This window comes from Astyanax mexicanus, chromosome 14 (genome assembly GCF_023375975.1).
Source record: "Astyanax mexicanus isolate ESR-SI-001 chromosome 14, AstMex3_surface, whole genome shotgun sequence".
NCBI lineage: Eukaryota > Metazoa > Chordata > Actinopteri > Characiformes > Acestrorhamphidae > Astyanax > Astyanax mexicanus.
Window position 1 is genome coordinate 34,235,744 of NC_064421.1, and position 23,931 is coordinate 34,259,674.

The 23,931-nt window shown below is 39.3% G+C and overlaps 1 protein-coding gene across 1 annotated transcript; it reads right to left on the reverse strand.

Annotated features, from left to right (window-relative positions):
• Positions 1-2,881: 2,881 nt before the first annotated feature.
• pcgf5a (polycomb group ring finger 5a) lies at positions 2,882-23,170 on the reverse strand. Its single transcript, XM_007238109.4, has 9 exons — positions 23,026-23,170; positions 20,315-20,568; positions 17,137-17,233; positions 14,866-14,921; positions 14,651-14,710; positions 14,384-14,541; positions 12,580-12,678; positions 9,537-9,626; positions 2,882-8,402 (listed from the first exon to the last, which is right to left on the reverse strand). Exons 2-9 carry the CDS (start codon positions 20,424-20,426, stop codon positions 8,355-8,357), a joined length of 720 nt encoding a protein of 239 aa, XP_007238171.1. The 5' UTR covers positions 20,427-20,568; positions 23,026-23,170; the 3' UTR covers positions 2,882-8,354.
• Between the last annotated feature and the right edge of the window lie 761 nt (positions 23,171-23,931).

Here is a 23,931-nt window from a genome sequence, read left to right on the forward strand (position 1 = left end):
CGTGGTCCACAAGGGCGGGGGTCAGCGCCGTAATCAAAAGGATAATAAACGAGGGATCTCTCCCGTTCCAGTTGGCCAGTGGCATTATTATTGAGCAATCCGTATTGCTCTGCCTTGCATCATTCTTTTGTAGCCTGTTTATTAGCCACTTAGCATGTAGGGGCTAATTATATCAGTGGCGTCTGAGCGAGAGCGAAAGTCCTCCCTGAAGGCCTGTTAGCTGACTCACGCCTGCTAGCATTTATAGATCTGTCGCTGGCCTGTTATTGGAGCTAAGCGTATTCCAGTAGCACTGGGACCGTGACTCCGACAGCAGCGATGATCTATATATGGGGATATATGTTAGGTAGCATGATGTCAATCGTCCCATTCATCCATCGCCCTGTCCCTCCCTGTCTCATCCATCTCTGTCCATCTCTGTCCAGTCATGCATGCACGAGCCTATCTTTCACCAATCTGCCCATATTATGAGGTGACATCACCGCTCACCAAGTCGTCTTTCGTTTGGGTCCTGTCTGAGTGGTGACATCACTTCTGTGCCAAATGTCAAACTGACTATACAGACTGCAACACATGTTGGAGCACTGTGTGTGTGTGTGTGTGTGTGTGTGTGTGTGTGATGAATGAAGGTTAGGCGTTTCAGTAACAGGTGACAGGGCTGTGTGTGGGTGTGTGGTGGTGATTCAGCTGGTGCTGAAGGTCTGGTCGCCTGCGGTTTAAAGCAGAAGCAGTATTTCAGTCATGCACAGCCTCAGCTGGACAGCCATAAGGAACCTGCAGGGTATGCGCAGGGTCACATATCAGTACAACAGTATTGTTCAGTATGTACAGCCTTTAAATGACTAATGGCACTTCCACAGATTGTATTCAGATTTTGAGTTTATTCCACCAAAAGTGTTTAAACACTTTTACCACTTTCAAGAAAAGAGTTAAGATTTTTTTTAATCTGTAAGGCTTTAAATTAACATTACTTTTACTTTGCTAATTTTATCCATGGTGCACTCATGAATATTAACATAACTAACATTAGAGGCCTACAGTTGTTTAGAAGTTACCCTGGGGTCCTTTGTTGATCGTCCACTCCTGCGGAAGATAGCAATGGTCTTGAATTTCTGCCACTTGTACACTGTAATCTGTCTGACTGTGGATTGGTGGAGCCCAAACTCTTTAGAGATACTTTTGTAACCTTTTCCAGCCTGATGAGCATCAATTCATTTTTTGAGGTCTTCAGAAATCTCATTTGTTCCTGCCATGATACACATCTAAAATAGACATGTTTTAAAAACAGAACTTGATAGATCCCTGTGCTTTAAACAAAACAGGCTCCACCCACTCCCACCTTTAAATTAACTGCTAATCCTAGAGGTTCACATACATTTGCTACTCACAAATAAGTAATACTGGATCATTTTCCTCAGTAAATAATTATCAAAGTATTATATTTTTGTCTCATTTGTTTAACTTGGTTCTACTTTTTTAGACTATTTTTAGGATATTAATGCAGAAATAAAGAAAATTCTAAAGAGTTCATGAATTTTCAAGCATCACTTTCTTTATTTTCAGTACAGCTGAATTTTGATTTCCTTGACGAGTGGAAATGCAGTTTTATATGGAAGATGATTCGCCCTACCTGAAATAATTACAGCAAAAAAATACAACCCATATTTTTCCTCATAATCAAGTAAATTAATTTATTATTTTGAGAAATGGCTTAAAAAATACTTATTAGGGGCGCAGAGTGGTCCAGTACTCTAAAGCGCTGCCGCTATGAGCGGGAGGTCACAGGTTCGAACCCCCAGCTCATGCAGCTTTCCCATCAGCTACCGGCGTTCAGAGGGAGCACAATTGGCTCTGCTCCCTCCGGGTGGGTAGATGGCACTCTCTCCCCATCACACTTAAAGGTGATGCCGGGCGGCACGAGGCGTCTGTGAGCGGATAAATCAGAACCTAGCCGCTGTGCTTTCCTCCGAGTGCGCTGGCTGCTCAGGCAATGATTCATCAGCAGCAGCTCGAAAAAAGGGGTGACTGAATTCACACATGTCGGAGGAAGCGTGTGCTCATCCGCATCCTCCAAGAGTCGCAGGTGCCACTGGTGATGGAGACGCACAAAGGGGTGGGACAATTGGATAACCAAAGTGGGAGAAAATGGGAAAAAATCTGAAATTAAATTAAAAAAATACTTATTAGTATTTTAACTATGAATTAGTATCTCAAAATTGTGAGATAGTACCTGAAAATAATGACTTCGTATTTAGGTGGTCCCATTTTAGTAGGTGAGCCATTAAGTGTGCAGCGTGCAGCTTGATGTAGGGCGTGCACAAAAGGCATTTATTTTATTAATTAATCATGGGTGTGTTTTGGGCGTACAGTAAAATAAACCAATTAGCCTGTCTCTTGCCATTCCCTTTAAGAGCCCTGTGTTCTATTACTTTGCAGGATTGCTATTTCAACGTCTCAGCAAAGATAGCAATGAATGTCTGACTGTTAACTGTTAGTGTCTGCCGCCAAGAAATTTACAAGAACACACCTCACTTCCAGACCACCACGTCCATCTATGAAAATATATTTCTAAACTCCCTAACTAGTACTGTATTATCACAAAACAATAACTCTTACACCCTGTCCTTAAAGCTAAATGGTGGTATAAAACATATTCTAGTCTGTATAACACTTTTATTTATAGAAATCTGCATATGTTCCTGCATAGCTTTAATATAGACTTCATTGTTGCATTTACAAAAAAAAATCTTTTAAAAAAGAAAATACATTAAACGAGAAGAGGTGTGTATACTGTATAAAACGTCCGTCATCAGGCGAGAACTTGCTCAGGAAGAGAAACTGATGTTTGATTAGAAAAAAGGAAAACAAACACAAGCTGAGCAACATTTTTATGTTTTAATATTCATGATAATTAAATAGTAATTATAGCATGTCACATACAGCGTTAGAACGACAGTTTGACTGTCTACAGGGGGGCGGGATGCATCTCAGACTAGCCCATTTACATTTAAAAATAGAATAATAAATAACTCTAAGCAGCATCTCTTGATTATGAAAACAAACATCAAATTTTCTGATTATAGATTTAAATGTACACAAGTGCTTCATCGAGTTACAAAAATACATCATCTTCTTCATCAGAGCTCAAAGACACTTCTAGACTTCAGTTGCACGTGTTCTCCACTGGGCCTACAGACTAATGACTCAATGACCCTCGTCTGATTAAAACAAATCAAACAGAATCATACTGCAGAAGAGGTGAAATGAGTGCTGGGTAATGATATGATTATTCTTGTGCATTACTGGTGCAGGTTCTAATATACAGCTCTGGAAAAAAAAATAAGAGACCACTTCAGTTTCTGAATCAGTTTATCTGAGTTTGCTATTTATAGGTTTGTGTTTGAGTAAAATGAACATTGTTGCTTTAATCTATTAGCTACAGATAACAATTTATCCCAAATTCCAAATAATAATATTGTAAAAAATGAGAAATGGCTGAAATAACAAAAAAGATAAAGAGCTTTCAGACCCTTAAATAATGCAAAGAAAACAAGTTCATATTCATAAAGTATTAAGAGTTCAGAAATCAATATTTGGTGGAATAACCCTGGTCTTTACAATTTTTTGTGCATCTTGGCATGTTCTCCTCCACCAGTCGTACACACTGTTTTTGAATAAATTTATGTCACTCCTGGTGCAAACATTCAAGAAGTTCAGCTTAGTTTGATGACTTGTAATCATTTATTTTCTTCTTGATTATATTCCAGAGGTTTTCAATTTGGTAAAATAAAAGAAACTCATCAATTTTTTAATCTCTTATTTTTTTCAGAGCTGTATTTGTGTTCAATTCAGGTGCATTTAATTCTGGATCTGCTTTCCCAAACAAAACACCTATTGGCAGAAAAGGACAACGTCTACCTGGGCAGCATTTGTGCAAAGCTGGACTTTTTACAGAGTGATCACAGAGTTGCACCACTAATAAAAACGGTATGAACATTATACAATTCCTTATCCCAATCACCAGCTATGATGTCTCCATCACACAATGCTCCAGTGCTGGCAGAAGAAAGACATTAAAATGCCACCAAAGCAAATTTTCTTTTGTAATACTGTATTGCAATATATTGAACCATACACAGCCTTATGCAGCACTGGGCAGCTCAACACACAAAGGGGGCGGGGTTAAGGCTGTGAGGAAAAGGGAAAATGTACGGGAACAGTGAGTAAGGTTTTTAGTGGTGGGATAGCAGCGTGGGTAAGTGTGGCTAAATTTAAAGGCACGTATTGCTACCACTGTCTGAAGGGGGTGTAGCTGAATTAACATGGCATTTTTACAGGGAGCTGGAATGTATTGCTGGTGATAGGCCAGCTGTCATTCTATGAAACTCTTTAATAGCTCCTGTGATTCTGGAGAAGATGAAACTGAAACTTCATGTGAAGCGTTGCTGTTTTGCGCATGACCGTCAGTTTAGGAAGGTAAACTGTTCAGATAAATGTCGGAAATAAGTCATATTAAAAATTATAATTGGAAAAATATTGGAATTGGTAAAAAACTGATCAGACTTTGTTCCTGCTGTGTGAAACTAGCCTAAATTCTATTTCTGTTGTAAGCTACCAGGTGCCCTTACAAAAGTTGCAGTACTAATTTTACCCCATTTTCTCCCCAATTCTGCTCCGCCAATGATCCAACTCACTCATTAGGACTCCACCTGTTGCTAGTAATGCCCCAACACACCAGGAGGGTGAAGACTAACACATGCTTCCTCCAATATATGTGAAGCCAGCCACCGCTTCTTTTCGAGCTGCTGCTGATGCAGCATTACCGAGTAGCCAGCGCCCTCGGAGGAAAGCGCAGCAACTCGGTTTTGATACATCAGCTCACATACGCTCTGTGCTGCAGACATCACCCTTTAGTGATGTGGGGAGAGAGAGGCCAATTTTGCTCCCTTTGAGTGTTGGCATGGGGTTCAAACCTGTGACCTCCCGCTCATAGCGGCAGCGCTTTAGACTGCTGGACCACTCTGTGCCAAGATTGTATTGTTTATTTTTAGATTTACCGTATTTGTCGCACTATAAAGCGCACTTAAAATCCTTTAATTTCCCCCAAAATCATCAGTACGCCTTTTAATCCGGTGCAGCTTATGTATGAATTTTACAAGTCAGGTAAGGTACAGCATTACACAGGAGTTTTAATTTAGCCCGAGGCTGGAGCAGTATTAGCATTAGCCGCTAACCGCTAGATCTTTTACCATTCAGAGGTGAGTATTATCGGCAGCCTGCTGCTTACCCCGACTAGCACTGCTGGAGAAGCATTAGCATCTAACTTCCCACAGGCATTAAACACGGTGTAAATTTAAGACAATTTAAGACTTTTTAAGGACCCGAGGGAACCCTGATAACTCGGAATGGTATTTGAGAAATAGTGGCTGATTGCATATTCTGGCTGAACATAGGCAGATACCAATAAACAGCTAATCATTCTTTCCATCTCTATTCAATATATCATGATATATTTCAATATTCTAAACAATATTACGATATATTGCTATCCTTAGTAAAACTCTATAGTATAAAAACCCAATATCATATTTATAAAATCTAAATAAAAGTTTACTTTTCATCCAATTAGAACCCAAGTCTAACGACATAGTACAATTTAGTGGGTGGGGTTTAATCACAACACTAAATGAACCACTTCTGACACCAATCTTTACATGTTAACTAATTAATTAATTTCATATTACCTTACATCCCTGCTCTGAAGCCTGTGAACAACACTGACTTTACTTTCTGAAAAGTGAGGAAAGCTGTAGGAACAGGGAAGTCTGGCATACAGACAGTTAACATGCTGTGAGGAAGGACTGGCATTATTCCAGTCACAGAGCACTCAGTCTAATGAAACCAAACACTAACACTAACTTTTTGGGAATGCTCCTCAAACTGATGTTGGCAGTCCTTTAGTATTATCTAAACTAGACCTTAAGATAAGATGCAGAAATCTACTGCAGCAGCAAGGAGATTTAATTAATTACAGCACATGATGATGCAGATCTCTAAACGTACCCTCATAAAGCCAAAAATATATGAACACACAGAACTCCCTGTCATGATGTTCCAAACTGTCCTGAACAGACTGTCCTTCCAACTGGAAGTCTTGCAAAGCCTGTTGTTTTGGTTTAGATCACATAGATTAAATGAGTATTTTGCCAGATTATGTTCACAATATAGACTTTATACAGACATATTCAAATCATTCACATAACTATAAAGCCTGGGCAAGATATGTCTTCAAGTTTGGTACCTGAATTCACCAGCCTGGCATCACTGTTGTAACAAAACCTCACACCTCTAGAACTCTAGAACACTGTTAAATATACAAAAAAAATAATAATTTAAGATCCTAAATGAATTCTAGATCCTTCATGTTTTCTCAGCACTTGGCTCTATTGGCTTGGATACGTTTATTCTTTGCAGGCTAAGCAGTAGTTTGGTGTGTGTGTGTGTTCACTGTGGCCCTCTACCTCATTCTGCCTCCAGCCTAGTTACGTTACGTGTTCACAATTTGCAGGGTGAAGAGCTCCCTCTATTGCTGAATACAGGTAATACAATTTAAGTTTGGGTAAGGAAATACAAGTAAGTTTGGGTAAGTTAAGGTAATACAATTTAAGTATTCTATTCTTCAAAATGTTACTACAACTCTTTTGTGATGTATTTATTGTTAGAATTTAGATTGTGGTAATAATCAAAATTTTAATACAACAAGATTTTATGTTTGGACTCGTCTTAAAGGTCCATTCAGTTTGACACAATTTCTTTTAAAGGCACCTATATAAGTATGTAACACCTGATACAGACACTGTAGTTCCTAACTCTGTCTTTCCCCTTCCCATCAATGGACATGTGTCGCTCCAGAACTACAATCCCCAGAATGCATCTAACAACATTGAATGTTTGGCCTCCAATCGCTGCACTTTCTCATGCTCCTCATCTCCGTAATTCTAGAATGGTTTTCAGCTGTGACTAATCTGTACGTGTATATGAACCTGTTTGTTTTTTTATTATTTTTATTGACATGAAGTATCGAAACTGTTTATCTACAGAGCATTCACTTTCTGATTGTATTTCCGTGTATTGGCATCTTTTTTCCTCGTGTTTGACTTAGATTTTTGGTTAGCTGTTTTGCTCCGTTTGTATTGTGTTCTCTGTTTTTTTTTTTTAACTACATTTTTGTCACAGATTTTCTCTTTTGTCTTTTGGCTCGTTTTTTGCCCTTAGTATTAAAGCCTCATCTACTTTTTACCGCAAGCATCTGAGATCAGAATGTATCGTTTCAAAGTACACACTACACAAGGACCCATACACAACATCACTTTCTTGCGAAGCTCTAATATAACCCTGTATATCCTTTTTGGCCTTTTTTTATTTTGGCTTATGGACAATAATTAGATTTCTGCCCTTATCTGATCATTCAAATGTTCACATAAACAGCATAGTTCAAATCTATAGATTAGATTAAAACCTAGAGATCTGAATAAGAAATATTCTGCTTTGGTTTTCATTGAAAAAAGTTATCATTGAAAGAGTTAGGCCCTTTGTAGATGTTGACCTTTTGCCATTGTTCTGGGACTTCTTTTCAACTGGATAAGACTGTAATGTAATTCTGCCGCCTTCCATTCAAACCCATCTGAATAAGATCCATTAATATCTCAGGCGGCTGCCAAAAACACCATTATAGGAATCGCACCGAGGGAAAGAGAGAGAAAACAAAGGTGAGTGTGGTGTGGAAGAATGCATGTGCGTCAGACAGAGATAAAAAAAACAGAGAAAGAGAGAGAAAAAAAGAGCAGGGAGAAACAGAGCCGGAAAACCCAAAAGAAAAGCAGGCATCAGAGAAGAGGAACAAAACTGAGAAACCGAACACTAACCTTTACCCAGTTCTCTAATCAGTGAGCTCATCACTTCCTCTACTTAACCTATGTACGCGTGACCCTATGAGACAAAACCGTATTCGTAGTCTTTCCTTTCACGTGACTGAAGTGCATTTTTAAGTGCTTTTTGTTTTCTGTCCATCACAACCCTGTTTGTCCTTGGCAGCAAACTCCCAAACGTTTCACCTCACGTGGATGTGTTGTCATGAAGACAGCAAGCAACAAAAGTCTTACAGGAGTAGCCGTACATGCTGCTGCAGGGGGCGGAGCCAGGCCGAGGTCAGGTGGAACCGAAGTGCAGCCATGTCGGTCAAGTTGGGTTACTGATATTTCTAAGGAGCCACATCCACTTGTTTTGTCCGTCACACAAGTTCGGTCAGGACTCAAAAACAGCATCTTCGCACGGCCAAGTGCTTTTGTTCTGTTTTAGCCGAAGTCTATGCGAGGCCTGTACTCCAGAACCATGGGATACACCTGAGGAGGAAAAACAACAAGTGACAATTAATGCTTCGCTACAAAATCTACAGAAGTGTTACAGATTGTAACCAAAAATTACATTACATGAGGAACTTTTTCGAAATACAAATATTGAAAAGGAATTTAAAATTTCAATTTATAATGTACTGTGTGAAATGTCACACAAAGTACAAGTTAACATGTTACCCCTTAACAAGCCAGGATTTTTGATAATTTTCTGTCTGACATTACACCCCTACATCTTGAGGATTTCTATCCAATACTACTTCCGGCGCCGACGAGAAGTAGTATTGGGAAAACAGGCAGCTTCTCCAAGTGTCCTGTAGGAGATTTCAAATCCCTTACAAGTGTAAATAACTTATTTTACTGCAAATTATACGGGTTTTGTATCACCTACATCTATAGATTGTATACGGGACAAGGAATGTTAATAGGTGAATATTATTGGTTGGTTGGTCAAGGCGACACAGGCCCCAAACATGATGCTCCCACCACCATGCTTCACGGTTGATAGAGTGTCCAAAGCAACTCTTCTAAAGACAAAGAGTGCTTTCACATCTACCTTTTTTGGTTTGGGCTTTCAGACTTTACAGTTCAAACAGTTTGGTCGAAGCTAAAGCAGCAGTGGTAAAAGCAGTGTGTGTGTGTGTATGAGAATACATGTAACTGGAGATATGCGAGTCATAGAGCTGTCAGTAGTTGTGTGCAGCTTCTGCTATTGCCACTCGGCATACAATGACAGCTGTTCACACCCCTCATGACCCTTACACACACACATGTTGAATATTAGTTGTGTTCAAGGTGAGACATTTTTCTGTAATATACCAGTTAAAGGATCAGACTTATTATAGTAATTTTGTGGAAGTTACAGTCATGCTTATCCCATGCTCTTCCCCTGAGCCTATACTGCACAGAAGTTTATACAGTTAATTCTGCTGATTTTACTCTTTTTGCTTCAGCAACCGCATTAAAAACACACACACACCTACCATAACTATGCAAACCCTAGACATTGACTGAAGAAAAACAGGGCTAGGTAGCATATAGTCCAATCACGTCCACCCACTGGTCTACCACACGTACACACACACACACACACACACACACACACACACAGATTCGCAAACTCACACTGTCTCCCTGCAGTCTCCAGCGGGTTCGGTAGATGAATTCCAGGGTGTGGTCCTTCCCCATGATTTCCCCATTACATAAAACATCCAGCTGAAAGCACAGCACACACACACACACACACACACACACACACATACGCACACAAATATATTACACCAACTTTTAGACAAATACACTTAAAGTGGCAGTCTGTATTATTTTGTTATAAACTGAAAGCAGAAGCATATCTGAGTGGAGAAGGAACGAACGTTCCTGCTAACGCTTATAAACTGGGGTGTTGGGTCGCTTTTCGAGTGAGTTTTTCTGGCCACGTCACGCGTCTTTACATACTTAAGCCACACATACAGCCTCTAAAAGAGAATGCAGTTCAGTTTTACTGAACGTGAGCAGCTGGTGGAGCAATGGAGACCTCAGAAGGGGAAACTTACAGCTCAGTAGATCATTCACTGATAGTACAAAACAAAGTGTTTAGTTGAAGTGAAGTTTCTGACTGAGCACGCTCACACTCTCTCAGACTGAACATAACCTGGAATCGGATTCCAGGGGGTGAATCACACCCGCCCAGTTTAAAATTATTCTTCCACATGTTTGGTGCAATTATCCATTCTCACCAGAGAGGGCCCTAAATCCCAAAACTTACGGACATTAGCTTTAACCAATATCCCAAAACAAAAGGCAAAAACCTAACTACAGATAACTCAAGACATATAGGAAAACACAAAAGCTACAGAATAACTCAAAATTTACAAAAAAAATTTGAACACTGCAAGAAAACAATATACCAAAAAAAATTTGCCATAAAGATACTCTTAGAGAAATGACAAAATACAGTTTTTTTTCAAGAGTATACTAAATGATATAACTATACAATATGATATAACTGAGATAATTTTATCAGATTTGTAACAGAAGTCAAGGATCCAGAATTAGTATAATACTAATAATGCACTCCAAATCTCCATATATCCTGGATTAAAGTAAAATGACATAATAAAATGACATAACATAGTAAAATGATATGATATAATCTGTCATTAGTAGATATACACTGCTCAAAAAAATAAAGGGAACACTCAAATAACACATCCTAGATCTGAATGAATGAAATATTCTCATTGAATACTTTGTTCTGTACAAAGTTGAATGTGCTGACAACAAAATCACACAAAAATAATTTAATGGAAATCAAATTTATTAACCAATGGAGGCCTGGATTTGGAGCCACACACAAAATTAAAGTGAAAAAACACACTACAGGCTGATCCAACTTTAATGTAATGTCCTTAAAACAAGTCAAAATGAGGCTCAGTATTGTGTGTGGCCTCCACGTGCCTGTATGACCTCCCTACAACGCCTGGGCATGCTCCTGATGAGGTGGCGGATGGTCTCCTGAGGGATCTCCTCCCAGACCTGGACTAAAGCATCCGCCAACTCCTGGACAGTCTGTGGTGCAACGTGACGTTGGTGGATGGAGCGAGACATGATGTCCCAGATGTGCTCAATCGGATTCAGGTCTGGGGAACGGGCGGGCCAGTCCATAGCTTCAATGCCTTCATCTTGCAGGAACTGCTGACACACTCCAGCCACATGAGGTCTAGCATTGTCCTGCATTAGGAGGAACCCAGGGCCAACCGCACCAGCATATGGTCTCACAAGGGGTCTGAGGATCTCATCTCGGTACCTAATGGCAGTCAGGCTACCTCTGGTGAGCACATGGAGGGCTGTGCGGCCCTCCAAAGAAATGCCACCCCACACCATTACTGACCCACTGCCAAACCGGTCATGCTGAAGGATGTTGCAGGCAGCAGACCGCTCTCCACGGCGTCTCCAGACTCTGTCACATCTGTCATGTGCTCAGTGTGAACCTGCTTTCATCTGTGAAGAGCACAAGGCGCCAGTGGCGAATTTGCCAATCCTGGTGTTCTCTGGCAAATGCCAAGCGTCCTGCACGGTGTTGGGCTGTGAGCACAACCCCATCTGTGGACGTCGGGCCCTCATGCCATCCTCATGGAGTCGGTTTCTAACCGTTTGTGCAGACACATGCACATTTGTGGCCTGCTGGAGGTCATTTTGCAGGGCTCTGGCAGTGCTCCTCCTGTTCCTTCTTGCACAAAGGCGGAGGTAGCGGTCCTGCTGCTGGGTTGTTGCCCTCCTACGGCCTCCTCCACGTCTCCTGGTGTACTGGCCTGTCTCCTGGTAGCGCCTCCAGCCTCTGGACACTACGCTGACAGACACAGCAAACCTTCTTGCCACAGCTCGCATTGATGTGCCATCCTGAAAGAGCTGCACTACCTGAGCCACTTGTGTGGGTTGTAGAGTCCGTCTCATGCTACCACGAGTGTGAAAGCACCACCAACATTCAAAACTGACCAAAACATCAGCCAGACAGCATAGGTTCTGAGAAGTGGTCTGTGGTCCCCACCTGCAGAACCACTCCTTTATTGAGTGTGTCTTGCTAATTGCCAATAATTTCCACCTGTTGTCTATTCCATTTGCACAACAGCAGGTGAAATTGATTGTCAATCAGTGTTGCTTCCTAAGTGGACAGTTTAATTTCACAGAAGTTTGATTTACTTGGAGTTATATTGTGTTATTTGAGTGTTCCCTTTATTTTTTTGAGCAGTGTATATTGGGAAATGAGAACAGCGTTATTTTTTCTTTTGCTAAAAACAGCAAAAAAGTAGTACCCTGATGAAATAATTAGGGGTGGGTTTTACGGCACAATGTTTTAGGGTATAATCGTTCACAATATTTAGAAATGTTGGCAATATTATTGCGTACGATACAATATGGCACAGCCCTAGTACAAACCCTATATCATATTTATATGATCTGAGTAAAAAGTAAATTTTTTATGCAGTTAGAACAGTGGGACCTAATGACATAGGACACACTAATGAGTAGTAAATCACCGCTATTAAGAGGGCGGAGTTTAAACACAACACTAAATGAACCAATGTGTGACACTATTCTTTACATGTAAACTAAAAAAAGTGAAAAACGATAAATAAATGATTATAGAAATGAATGATTGTGTTCTTGCCTCATAAGAACTGGGCAACTTCAGCTTAACACAGAGAAACTTCTTAATGGTGCCCACAGTGACGCGGGTGGAGCAACGGATGAACTTCTTCATCAGGCCCTGCAGAAAACAGATCACACACACTCGTGATCGGCAATGTAACCATTTTTATTTTGTTTATGTTTACCTTTAATAAACAAATTATAATGGGATAAAAAAACGAAAATATGGATGGTTCACTTTGTGCAAATAGCATCAGTTACTTATTTGTCCTTAAGTCTTAGATGGAGACTCAACCCAACAACATGGACTTTGTGTGTTAACTGACAAGTAACTTGACTGAAACTAAAAATTTAAGTGTGCAAACACAGAAACAAAGGACACAGAAATGATAGCAACACTATCTGGTATGACTGAACTTAAATTCGGTCAGTACTATATGATTCAATATCAATATAACCAGTATAAATTCCACTATCTGTGGTGTATGTGATCACACACAGACATTTCCAGGTTGTGGACTACAGTGTTCTGCCCTTTGTGCTCAGCTTGAATGCAGTGAACTGACGGCATCATTCTTTAATGAATATCAGTCAGTAACAGATGCTGTAAATACTGTCCATCTCTGTTTACTCTGTTTAAAATGAACTAGTTCAAAGTTCAGTTTATATTATTTTAAATTAAATAGTTTACATTTATACTGTATACTGTATTTATACTGTATTGACACTGTAAGGCACACCTAAAATCCTTTTCCCCAAAATCGTCAGTGCGCCTTAAAATCCGGTGCTTCCTATGTATTAGCATTAACCGCTATTTCCCCGTTCAGAGGTGAGTATTATCGGCCTGTAGCCTGCTGCTAACACTGGCTAGCCCTGCTAGAGTAGCATTAGCATTACCCGCTGACTGCGTTTGCTATTTCCCCATGTAGAGGTGAGTATTATTGGCCTGTAGCATTCTCCTATCCCCGGCTAGCACTGCTGGAGAGGTTAGCCGCTAATGCTAATTCTACAGCCTCAGTGCTGGAGAAATTCAGTAACCTAGCCTTACTGTAAATAAACTGAATCACTTTACTCACCCAAATAAACAGTTTTCAGGACAGAAACCTGTGTAGACTTACACCCAGCACTCATTTGACTTTAAAAGAAAGTCTTTTTTATTACAGTTTTGTTTACTTAGCATAGCTTTACTTAGCTTAACTTAGTTAGACCTGCTGAATTAGAAGTTCCTTATAGTGTCTCTTAAATTAAATTAAAATGTGCATTATAATCCGGTGTGGCCCTTATGTATGAAAATAGACGTTTATTGATAGTGCAATTCCTAATACGGTTTGCATTATAGTGCGAAAAATACAGTAGTAAATAAAATTTTATAAAGATGCGGATTTCATTTTCCAGCAGGACCTAACTGCCAAAAGTACCAATTGGTCATATATAATGTTTTATTCTTCTGAGACACAGTTTTTTGGGTTTTCATTAGCTGTAAGCCATAATCAACAATAAAATATATAAACACTTAAAATAGATCACTCTGTGTGTATTACATCTATATAAAACATGAGTTTCACATTTTCAACTAAATTACTAAAATACAGTAACTTTTCAAAGATATATATATTTTTAAAGATGCATCTGTATTAACAGACTCTGACTGCTAAGTAAACATATACGAGCAGTATTGAGGTCAGTAAACTGTATTGAGGTTATATCCATATAAAGTACAATAAGTCGATATCAGCAATTATTGTGACAAAGCAAATAACAACATAACATACTTATATACATAATGTAATGTAATATAAATGTAATTTAAAATGCATACTTACACACACTTTTACTATACTCTCTCCAGACTGGCTGTTGTTTCGCAGGCAGTCTAGGCATATGGCGATCTGGGGGTCACTCCTGTGGTAATCACCACCCTGCTCATCATCTTTCTCATCATCTTCTTCACTGAGCCGAATCCTCTTGGGTCTGGGGCCTTCTGTACATCAGATACACACATACTTTGATAACATGTTCGTGTGGGCGAATGAACAAAATCTTAAATCAGTGTGTCATATTTAAGAATTAAGCAACTGTCTGTTTCTTACCTTCACCATTCGCTCTGGATTTATTCTTCCTCCAGAATTCAATTTCTTGCTGTTCCTCCTCTAGCCAGTAACAATGATAATAAACAAAAGAAAACCATATTTGCCAAGCTGTGAAAACCAAACCTTACTTTATATAACACACCTTATACTGTACATATTACACAGCATGAAACACATTAAGGTTGAAACATTATTAAGGGGAACTGATAACTCACTCTCACGAAGACCAGGCACAAGCTTAAAGATTATTTCTTCCAGGGTCTTATCCAGCCTAAACAGAGAATAGTAGCAGCAGAAAAGAAGACCTTAGACAGGATTATCAATGGAGCACTAGGGCCTGATCAAAATGATCATTTTGTAGGTGATACTGATTTTGTGAACAAAGAAGATGATGATAACAGATAAAAAAGCAGCCAGTTTTAGTTTTCTAAGCATATGATGGATATCATCAGCACTAAAAGAACATTGACCCATTGCATGTTTAATGACAAAAAACAATTAGTTCTGTTTAAATGTATACAGTCTGAGTGCAGCAAAGAATAAGCTAAAATCACTGTACAAAAAATATGGTCAGTTTTTGAAAGAAGTGGGCAATAATAATAATAGTAAAAATATCAGAATATGTAAAAACATTTTCATGAAGATATTTTCATTTTAATTTTCCAGGAAAACACTGCACTGACTTTGGACTTGTTTTCCCGGAAAATCTTACAGAACGCCATGCTTTCCTCGACTTTTATTGAGATGCGGATTTCATTTTCCAGCAGGACTTAGCACACTGTTTACACTGCCAAAAGCACCAATTGGTTTTATATAATATTCTAATTTATAATTTATCTACAATATTGATTTTTGGATTTCTTATGGATGTGTTGGCCATTATCAGCAACAATAACAGAAAAACACTTAAAATATAAGTGTTATAAATATATAGTATATGAGATTCACATTTTTAACTAATAATTTTTCAATTATTGTTGTAAAGTTGTGAAGTGGCTAGATGATGTGAATGACAATTTGAGCTAGGCCTGTTAGATGGATTGGCCATTCTATTTCTGAAGTTACGATGTCCAGTTTGGGTGGTAGTGCCTTTTATGACATATTAAAGGGCCTGTGACTGTTGCCATCTGGCTAGAATTCTCTGGGCAAAAAACAAATGACTCAAATACAGCTTTAATGCAGGAGGCCACACATGCATATGCCACAGGTCAGTAGAGCAGTCTTTAGATTCCATTGGTTGTGGCAAATGTCATGGAACAACATTAGTTCCTGTCCCAGGACATGTGGAAAGAGAGTGGATTATGGTTTATAATTAAAAATTGATGCATTTTATCCAATGAAACAGAACTAATTATACAGCTGGCAATTGTTTTTAGGGTCTAATGATATCCACAGTATGCTCCAAAAGCATCTCTATTGTTTGGATAACAGTTTTTAAAATCTGCTACTATTGGTGCATTTTGTCAAAATAAAGTGATATGTTCATCATATTGTCAATTTCTTTAAATATTGTAATAAAATATTTATAGTGTATCTGTTACAGAAGTGAGGGGATGGACGTAAGTGCAGAATATAATTAATTTTATTAAATTAATAAAAACTAAAACAAATTAACAAACAAACAAAATAAACCAAAGTTACACTGAATACATAACTACAAAACACTAAACTTGAAAACAGGAATCTAAGAAACAGCATGAACCAAACTGAACACGGACAGCAAACAAACCAACAAAAGACTAGACAAAGAAGGCTTGAAACAAAGGGGCTTATATACATGAGGAGGGAACAGGAAACTGGAAACACCTGAGGATCAATCAAGAGGGGGCGGGGTTACAAATCACTGATGACAGGGTGGGGCTAGGGCGGAGACAGGACCAAAACACAACAGAAGCACATGGCTGGGAAACATGACAGGTAAACAGAGGGGCAGGAGCACAAGAGACCAAATGAGGGAGAAACACAAGGCAGACATGGGCTAAGCTGTGACAGTATCAGATCACCCACGCCCATAATCAAGTAGTAGATTTAGGTAAACAATGCATTAGAGACTGATGCATTTTAAACTTAAAAAGCAGAAGCAACTTACAGCCTCAACTACCGTATTTTTCACACTAAAAGGCACACCAGGATTATAAGGTGCACTATCAATGAACGTCTGTTTTCTGGTCTATTTTCATACATAAGGTGCACCAGATTATGAGATACATTATGCAACACTAGTAAGGAACAGGGGTGTCTCCGTGTTTTTCTTTTAATTCAGCAGTCAAACAAACGCTGGATTTCTCTCCTAAAAATGTTTATTTTATTTACAGTGATCTTAGATTAGCAGGATTAGCATTAGCAGCTAACCACTATTTGTTCAGATTTACCAATGACAGAAAAGTTCCTATTAGTCTCACGTTATTACTAAAATATATTATAACCATGGATTGGCAATATTAAAAACCCAATGTAATGGACAGCCCCATTAATGTGCATCTCACCTCAGCATTTCCAGAGGGTTCGTTTCATGAACCTGAATGCCACATTCAGGACACTCATTACTCTCCTCAAAATGCTGGACAATACAGCTCTTACAGACTACAGAGAAGAAAAAGAGGAGAGAGAGAGAAATTCAAGAAATGTTAATTAGCCTACATGACAAAGCAATACTTGGGGTGTATCTAAGACAAACACCTTTTCCAAACCTTTCATTTTGGTTATAAATTATATTTGTGAAGCTGTGAAGGTTTTTCTGCACATACTTATACAGACAGTACTAGTCCAGCACCTCACCTGCAGTATTAGCTTACTAAATTCAAAACGCTAAAAAGGGCTAGTGACGTCCCTGTATGTAACAAAAATAAAACAAAAGTTTAATTTAGCTTTTTTTAAAGGAATAACAAACAGCCCTCTTCAAGCTTACAAGCAGCTTTTATTTGAACAAGGTTAAAAATGACCTCCTTATATTTTAGCAGTGTAAAATATAAAGACATTAAATCTTGATTTTCATATTTTAAAAATTGCATTAAAACAGTAGTTTAATAATCTAATTAAATCAACTAACCTTCAATTCGTAGTCCACACAACAACAGATCACTGAAATTAGGCATTATTCTGTAGCCCTTTGTTTTGCTAATATTTGGCTTTCTACATCTAAGTTTCTTAATTTTCTATTGCAAACAGAAAAGCTAACTAGGAGACTAGCATGCTAGCTAACTCAGCAGGTGATTGGTGTGACAGCTCCTCTCAGCTGAGAAAGCAACTTAGCAATTAGCATGCTTATTTACATTAAATAGTAAAATCTCAAAGATATTAACTATGTCTGACTGACTTACTGTGTGCTCTCTATCTTTCTCTGTCTCTCTCTCTCTCTCTCTCTCTCTCTTATTAGCTACTTAGAGCCAGTGAAAAAGAAGACAGTCAGGCTAACATTAGCATTCCCTCAGTTTGGGTTTACAGAGCAAAACTAAAGAAGCAAACTTCAGACAGCAAACATGTCTTGGCTGATCGCAGGGAGTTTTTTATTTTTTTTTATCACACCTTCACAGTGCAGCCACCTCTCAGTCTGACTGACAGCACAGTTCAGTCACAATCAGGTAATGCTGTGAGGGTGTCTAAATGAAGAGATGCTGAGAGAAGGTGGAAGAAGTGAATGAGAAATAGGCCAGACTCTAGGTACAGAGGAAATACTCACCAAAGCAGTGCTACAGTTACTTCTAATAGGCTCTCATGAATGTGTAATGAAAATATTCCTATTATAGTTTCATTTCATGCAGGGCAGAAGCTCCTGATGCTAACAATACAGTCTCAGCCCTTCTCCAAACTGACTGTACAGTTACAAATACACATATGCATTTCTCATATCGTCCCAGAAATAACTGTCATAAACAATATTATTGCTATCTATTTATGAATTTATTAAGATCATTTTATAGCACTAATATATTGCCCACATAATGCAACATTAATAAATTAAATTAATAAAGCAGAAATAAAACAAAACCACTGCTTTTAACTTGCTCATTCTCGTTAATGGGCTGTTTTTGCCCAGTAAACACAATGGGCAATATTAAGGTCAGAAAAATGTTTGAGGATTGAGGTCATGTCTATATATTGTATTATAAGTCAATAACACAATTATTGTAAAATGCTTATACAAGATAATACAATTAAAAGTTCCCACAATTTTTTTATTTATAATATTGTGATGTAGTGCAATGTGCATGAACTGGGAAAGCTAGAGAGGCTTAGAGCAGTTGGTGTCCAAGGGTTAAGCATCCATCACATTAAAACCCTCTCTGCTAGTTTATATGACCATGGAAATACTGGATGCTAGTGCTCAGGGGTTAATCAAAATAATTTGATTAAGTAAATTACAGTTTTCAAAATGGGATAATCAAGATTATACCAGTTAGGGTGTACTCACACTAAGCAATCCGAAAGCACGGTTCGTTTGGCTAGTGTGATCGCTCCGAACCGTGCCCGGGCACGGTACGCTGAACCGTGCCCGGGCCCGCTTGAAGAGGTGGGCCCGAGCACGGTTCACGATTCACAAACCGTGCCCGGGCACGGATCAAGATGACGTCAGTGATGCGACGCTACTGTAAACGGAGGACGTTTTATACACAATTCTGCATATAATATTTTTGAAAAGGGTTCTAAAGAGCACCATAATGGTTAGTGTTACCCATAATAAATTAGGACTACTATCTACAAGTCCTAAACAACAAACACATTTTATTATTACTTGAGTTTTATGTTTCGCTCCTTTGGTCACTATTTATGTATATAGCAAGTACGTCTCTTACCTTACTGATAAACGTGAATTGTAGTCCGCGAGTAAAGCTGCAAATTTCTCCCTGGACGTCTGCTGCTTGTGTAAAAACCTTCTTACACGTGCAGCACGATTAGCAGTAAATCGTTGTGTTGCACAATCAATGAATCTCTGGTTCAGTTGCGTATTTGCACGCCCAAAACGACTCCAGAGAAACAAAAACAACAGTACAATCCTGAACTCCATTGTTTTGCGCGCGCATACTGTTCTTCAAAACAAAAGTCACCTGTTGACGAAAGCGTGCTCGGGCACGGATCGTTTAGCACAGTGTGAGTGCAGGCCTGCGGGGGAGTGGGGAGGGGGCCGAACCGTGCTCCGGCACGATTCAACCAAAACGGGCCTAGTGTGAGTACACCCTCAGTTCCAACCCTGCGATGTGATTGGCTGCGAGGCTTTCTATGAGTGCCATTATCAGCCAGTAATGCACTATAACTGCAGCTCTCCATGTATTACTCCACCGTATAAGGTAACCAAGCAACGATGCAGTCCTTACAAGCCAAACAGAGCAGCAATGGAGCTACTTCAACTCGGACAGTTTTTAAACTAAACAGATCATATTTTCTCATCTTCTTTAACTCAAAATATTTCAATAAACAGTGAAAATGGAATGGTTGTATAATCACAATAATACACATGAGGTTTGTGATATGTGGTATGTGGCGGAGTAATACATGGAGAGCTTCGCTTATAGTGCATTACCGGCTGATAATGACACTCACAAAATTAATACATTTAAACTCCAACAGTTTTTTTAAGTGCAATTTATCTATAAAGGCTAGAGACACAAAAATGTTTCCGTAGTCTGACCCATTTAGTGGATGGGGGAAAGGTGTAAAGTCACTCACACGTGTGCAGGCATTCTGTGACGGCGGTGGGTTTGATCAGGTATCCGCGGCACATGGAGCAGGTAATGTACCGGTTAAAGTCCCTGACCAGGTGTCTCCTCTGGGCCGCCATCTTCACTAGAGGGCCACAGATTTCAGAGGTCTGAAACTAGGGCCCCTTAGCATTCCACTGTCGCAGTGGGGCTGCTCTCACCTCCGCGTGGAGGCAGCTGATCGTCCAATCAAAAGGCATCTTTCTGCTGAAGAACAATTCCCTAAAGAACAAATTACAGTCAGTCAGGTAAACATTCAGCACTTTAGGACAATAACGTCACTGTTTGTTACATAAGTGATTCATTCTGCATACAATACACACAGCACAATTAAACCCTTTCAGTGAACAACCATGTCTCCACCAATTATCAATTTCCTTTTTTTTATTTTATTACTACTTATCTTAGTGACAAACAGCTAAACCATAGCAACCCCCTAGCAACACCTTAGCAACCACCTAGAAACCACTTGGAAACATATTAGCAGCCAACAGCTATACCATAGCAACATCTAAGCAACCACCTAGCAACCATATAGCAACACATTAGCAACCAACATGAGTACCATAGAAACATTTTAGCAACCAAAATATGTACCATAGCAACATCTTAGCAACTATATAGCAACAACTTAGCAACTATCAGCTGTATAATAGCAACATCTTAGCAACTATATAGCAACAGCTTAGCAAGCAACATCTGTACCAAAGCATCATCTTACCAACTATATAGCAACAGCTTAGCAACTTAACAACTGTGTCATAGTAACAACTTAGCAACCACCTATCAAAACATCTTAGCAACCAACTAGCAACCACTTAGCAACACCATAGGACTCAAAAGGGAGAACTAGTGGATATTAGGGGTGTAATAGTGTTGTGATATTTTATTTTGTAACCCCTCATAGGTTCTTAAAAAGGCTGTATTAATTTTTTATTATTATCAATTATTAGACAGTGGTTCATTTAGTGTTGTATTTAAACCCTGACCACTGGATAGCATTCCTACTGTTCTGATTTTCTTTGACTCAATTTGCTAAAATAAGAGTGTACAAGTGTGTGAAATATAATTGTGTTTTTGTATGATATGAGAGATTCCCTAAAATAACATTTAAATATTCACAATATATTTCCATGCTTACAGTATCACAATATAATGTATCACAATATATAATTTTAACTTCTGTATTGTGATATGTATCATATGCCGCAGTTATTGCCAAGTACACAGCCCTAGTCAGTATATGGTTATTCAGTTGAAGAGCTCAGTAAGCAGCATGGCTCAAATATCATATACGGTGGTTCAGAGTTCTTCACTCATGTTTTTCTCAATACTTTTTTCCAGCGAGATCTTTTCTGCTCTGGGTCCGCTCTGGGTCGTAAATAAGAAGTTGTGTGGAAAGTCCCTATCAAGGGGAAAATAGGGGGAATCCTGAGGGTGTGTCAGTTCAAGAGTTTCTTCATGAAGTTCTCTCTAAAGTTATGTTAATATGAGGCTGCTGAACACTTTCCAGATATGGTCAGCATAATTTGACCATGTTTTAATCAAGCATTAACTTCACATCAATTATGACATTTTATGTTATAATTTATAATAATTAACAGCCATTCAAAACAATACCTGAATACATTGATTATATATCAATAGAAATGCTCCAGAATTATATGGGAGGAAAAATAATACAATCTTTTTACACTGAATCGTTTCACAAATTATAAAGTTTTTGTTTCCTTTTTTCGGTAAAGTTGACAATTTGATTATGAGACAGTAAGTTGTGTAGTTTGAACAGTACAGCAATTATGTAATGCATGTAGTGTGATGTGTAAAGTATGGATGGACCAGTACTGTAAACACACACACACTCACAGATACAAACAGAGCACCTGCAATGCAGAACACCATCCCAACATTACCACCTCATGCATAGTCTGAAAATTAGACAGAGGTGATCTTACTGGTCTGACTACTGTATGAGTGTATGTGTATACAGTGTGAGTGTATGGGTATACAGTATGAATGCATAAGTGTATGTGTGTGTGAGTGTACAGTGTGAGTGTATGACTGTCTAGTATAGTACTGTATGAGGGTATGAGTATACAGTGCCAGTGTATGTATGTACAGTGTGAGTGTATGTGTGTACAGTATAAATGCGTGTGTGTGTATGTGTATATAGTATAAATGCGTGTGTGTGTCTGCTGTAGAAGTAAAAACAAACAGCACGCTGTGGCTCCTCATTCACTCTTATGACGTAACACAGTATGACAGCAGAGAAGCAGATAGCGGTTAGCTACTTTATGTAATAGGCTACTGCGCAGCAGCAGCGCGCGAGGGACGTAAACCTCCCGAGCGACCCTATTTCTCTACCCCAGTAGCTAAACTCGAGGGAAGCCATGTGCGCCGCTGCCCGCAGCCCGTTACCGAGAACTGGGCGCACCGGCGTCATGCTCGGCGTGATGTCATCGCTCTGAAAATCACAACACATGGCTGAGTTGGGGGCGCGCGAGTGTCGGAGCTTCTCTAAAGCGCGTGTTCACAGTGAGACGTCAGTTAAACACACCGAGGCCGCGCGCCACTTACGGTAACGGCCGGTACGTCCCCCGCCCCCTCCCCAAAACTTTACACATACACACACACACGCTTCGCTGTACGTAGTAACGGTTAACGTTACCGTCCACTCACCCAAACACGCGCCGTGGCCTCGCGCCGCTGGATTCCGTGGACGGAGACCTCGAGCCCCTAGCGCAGTCACATTTTCGCGGGCGGCGGCGCGACGGGGCAGGACCAGCCGAGAACACGGAACCAGCGCGCGCAGGCTGAAGCGGTGCGCGCGAGAGAGGGGAAAGGGGGCGGGGCTCCTCGAGCACAGCGGGGGCGGTTCCCGCGACGCTTGTTTAGCCACGCAGCCAATCAGAAAACGGAATTTATTTTCTAGTTATTTTTCTATGTATATTAATGGTGCTAATTGATTAATTAAAATAAAATGAATCATAATATAATTCTGTGATTAATCATACCTTTTCTTCCTTAAACTTTTGACAATGGGTATTCAAATGTGAATAAAAGAATCAGTGTCAGAAAACATATCTTAAAGTAAATTTACTGTATTATAATATCTTAGGGTAGATTTACTGTATTATAATATCTTAAGGTAAATTTACTGTATTGTGCTGACACCCTATTTAATTCATTTTATTTTATACAGCCTATTTAAAAAAAACTCCTCAGCTCAAAGTTCACAATTCTATTTATTTAAAATACATCTGTGCTTTTTAATTAATTAAACGCTGATTAGTCAAGGCAGCTTTAGTCTACTGAATGACTTTATTCATATCCCCTCTATGAACACAGGCGTGAGTCAGAGAGTGAGTCTCTCTAATTAAGTCATTCTTGCCTTTTCTAGGGCTTCCTACAGACTTCAGGGAAAAATGAGTTCAAAGTGGCTGTGCTTGATATGCTGGGTTGTGGTATCTTATCTCGGTGTTAAACTGTGGGAAAATGATATTTAAATTGTGTTTGATGTCTGGTACTAGAAGATAAGCGAAGAGTTAAAATGGTGAGCTGCACAAAGCCATTATGCTTTCAGAG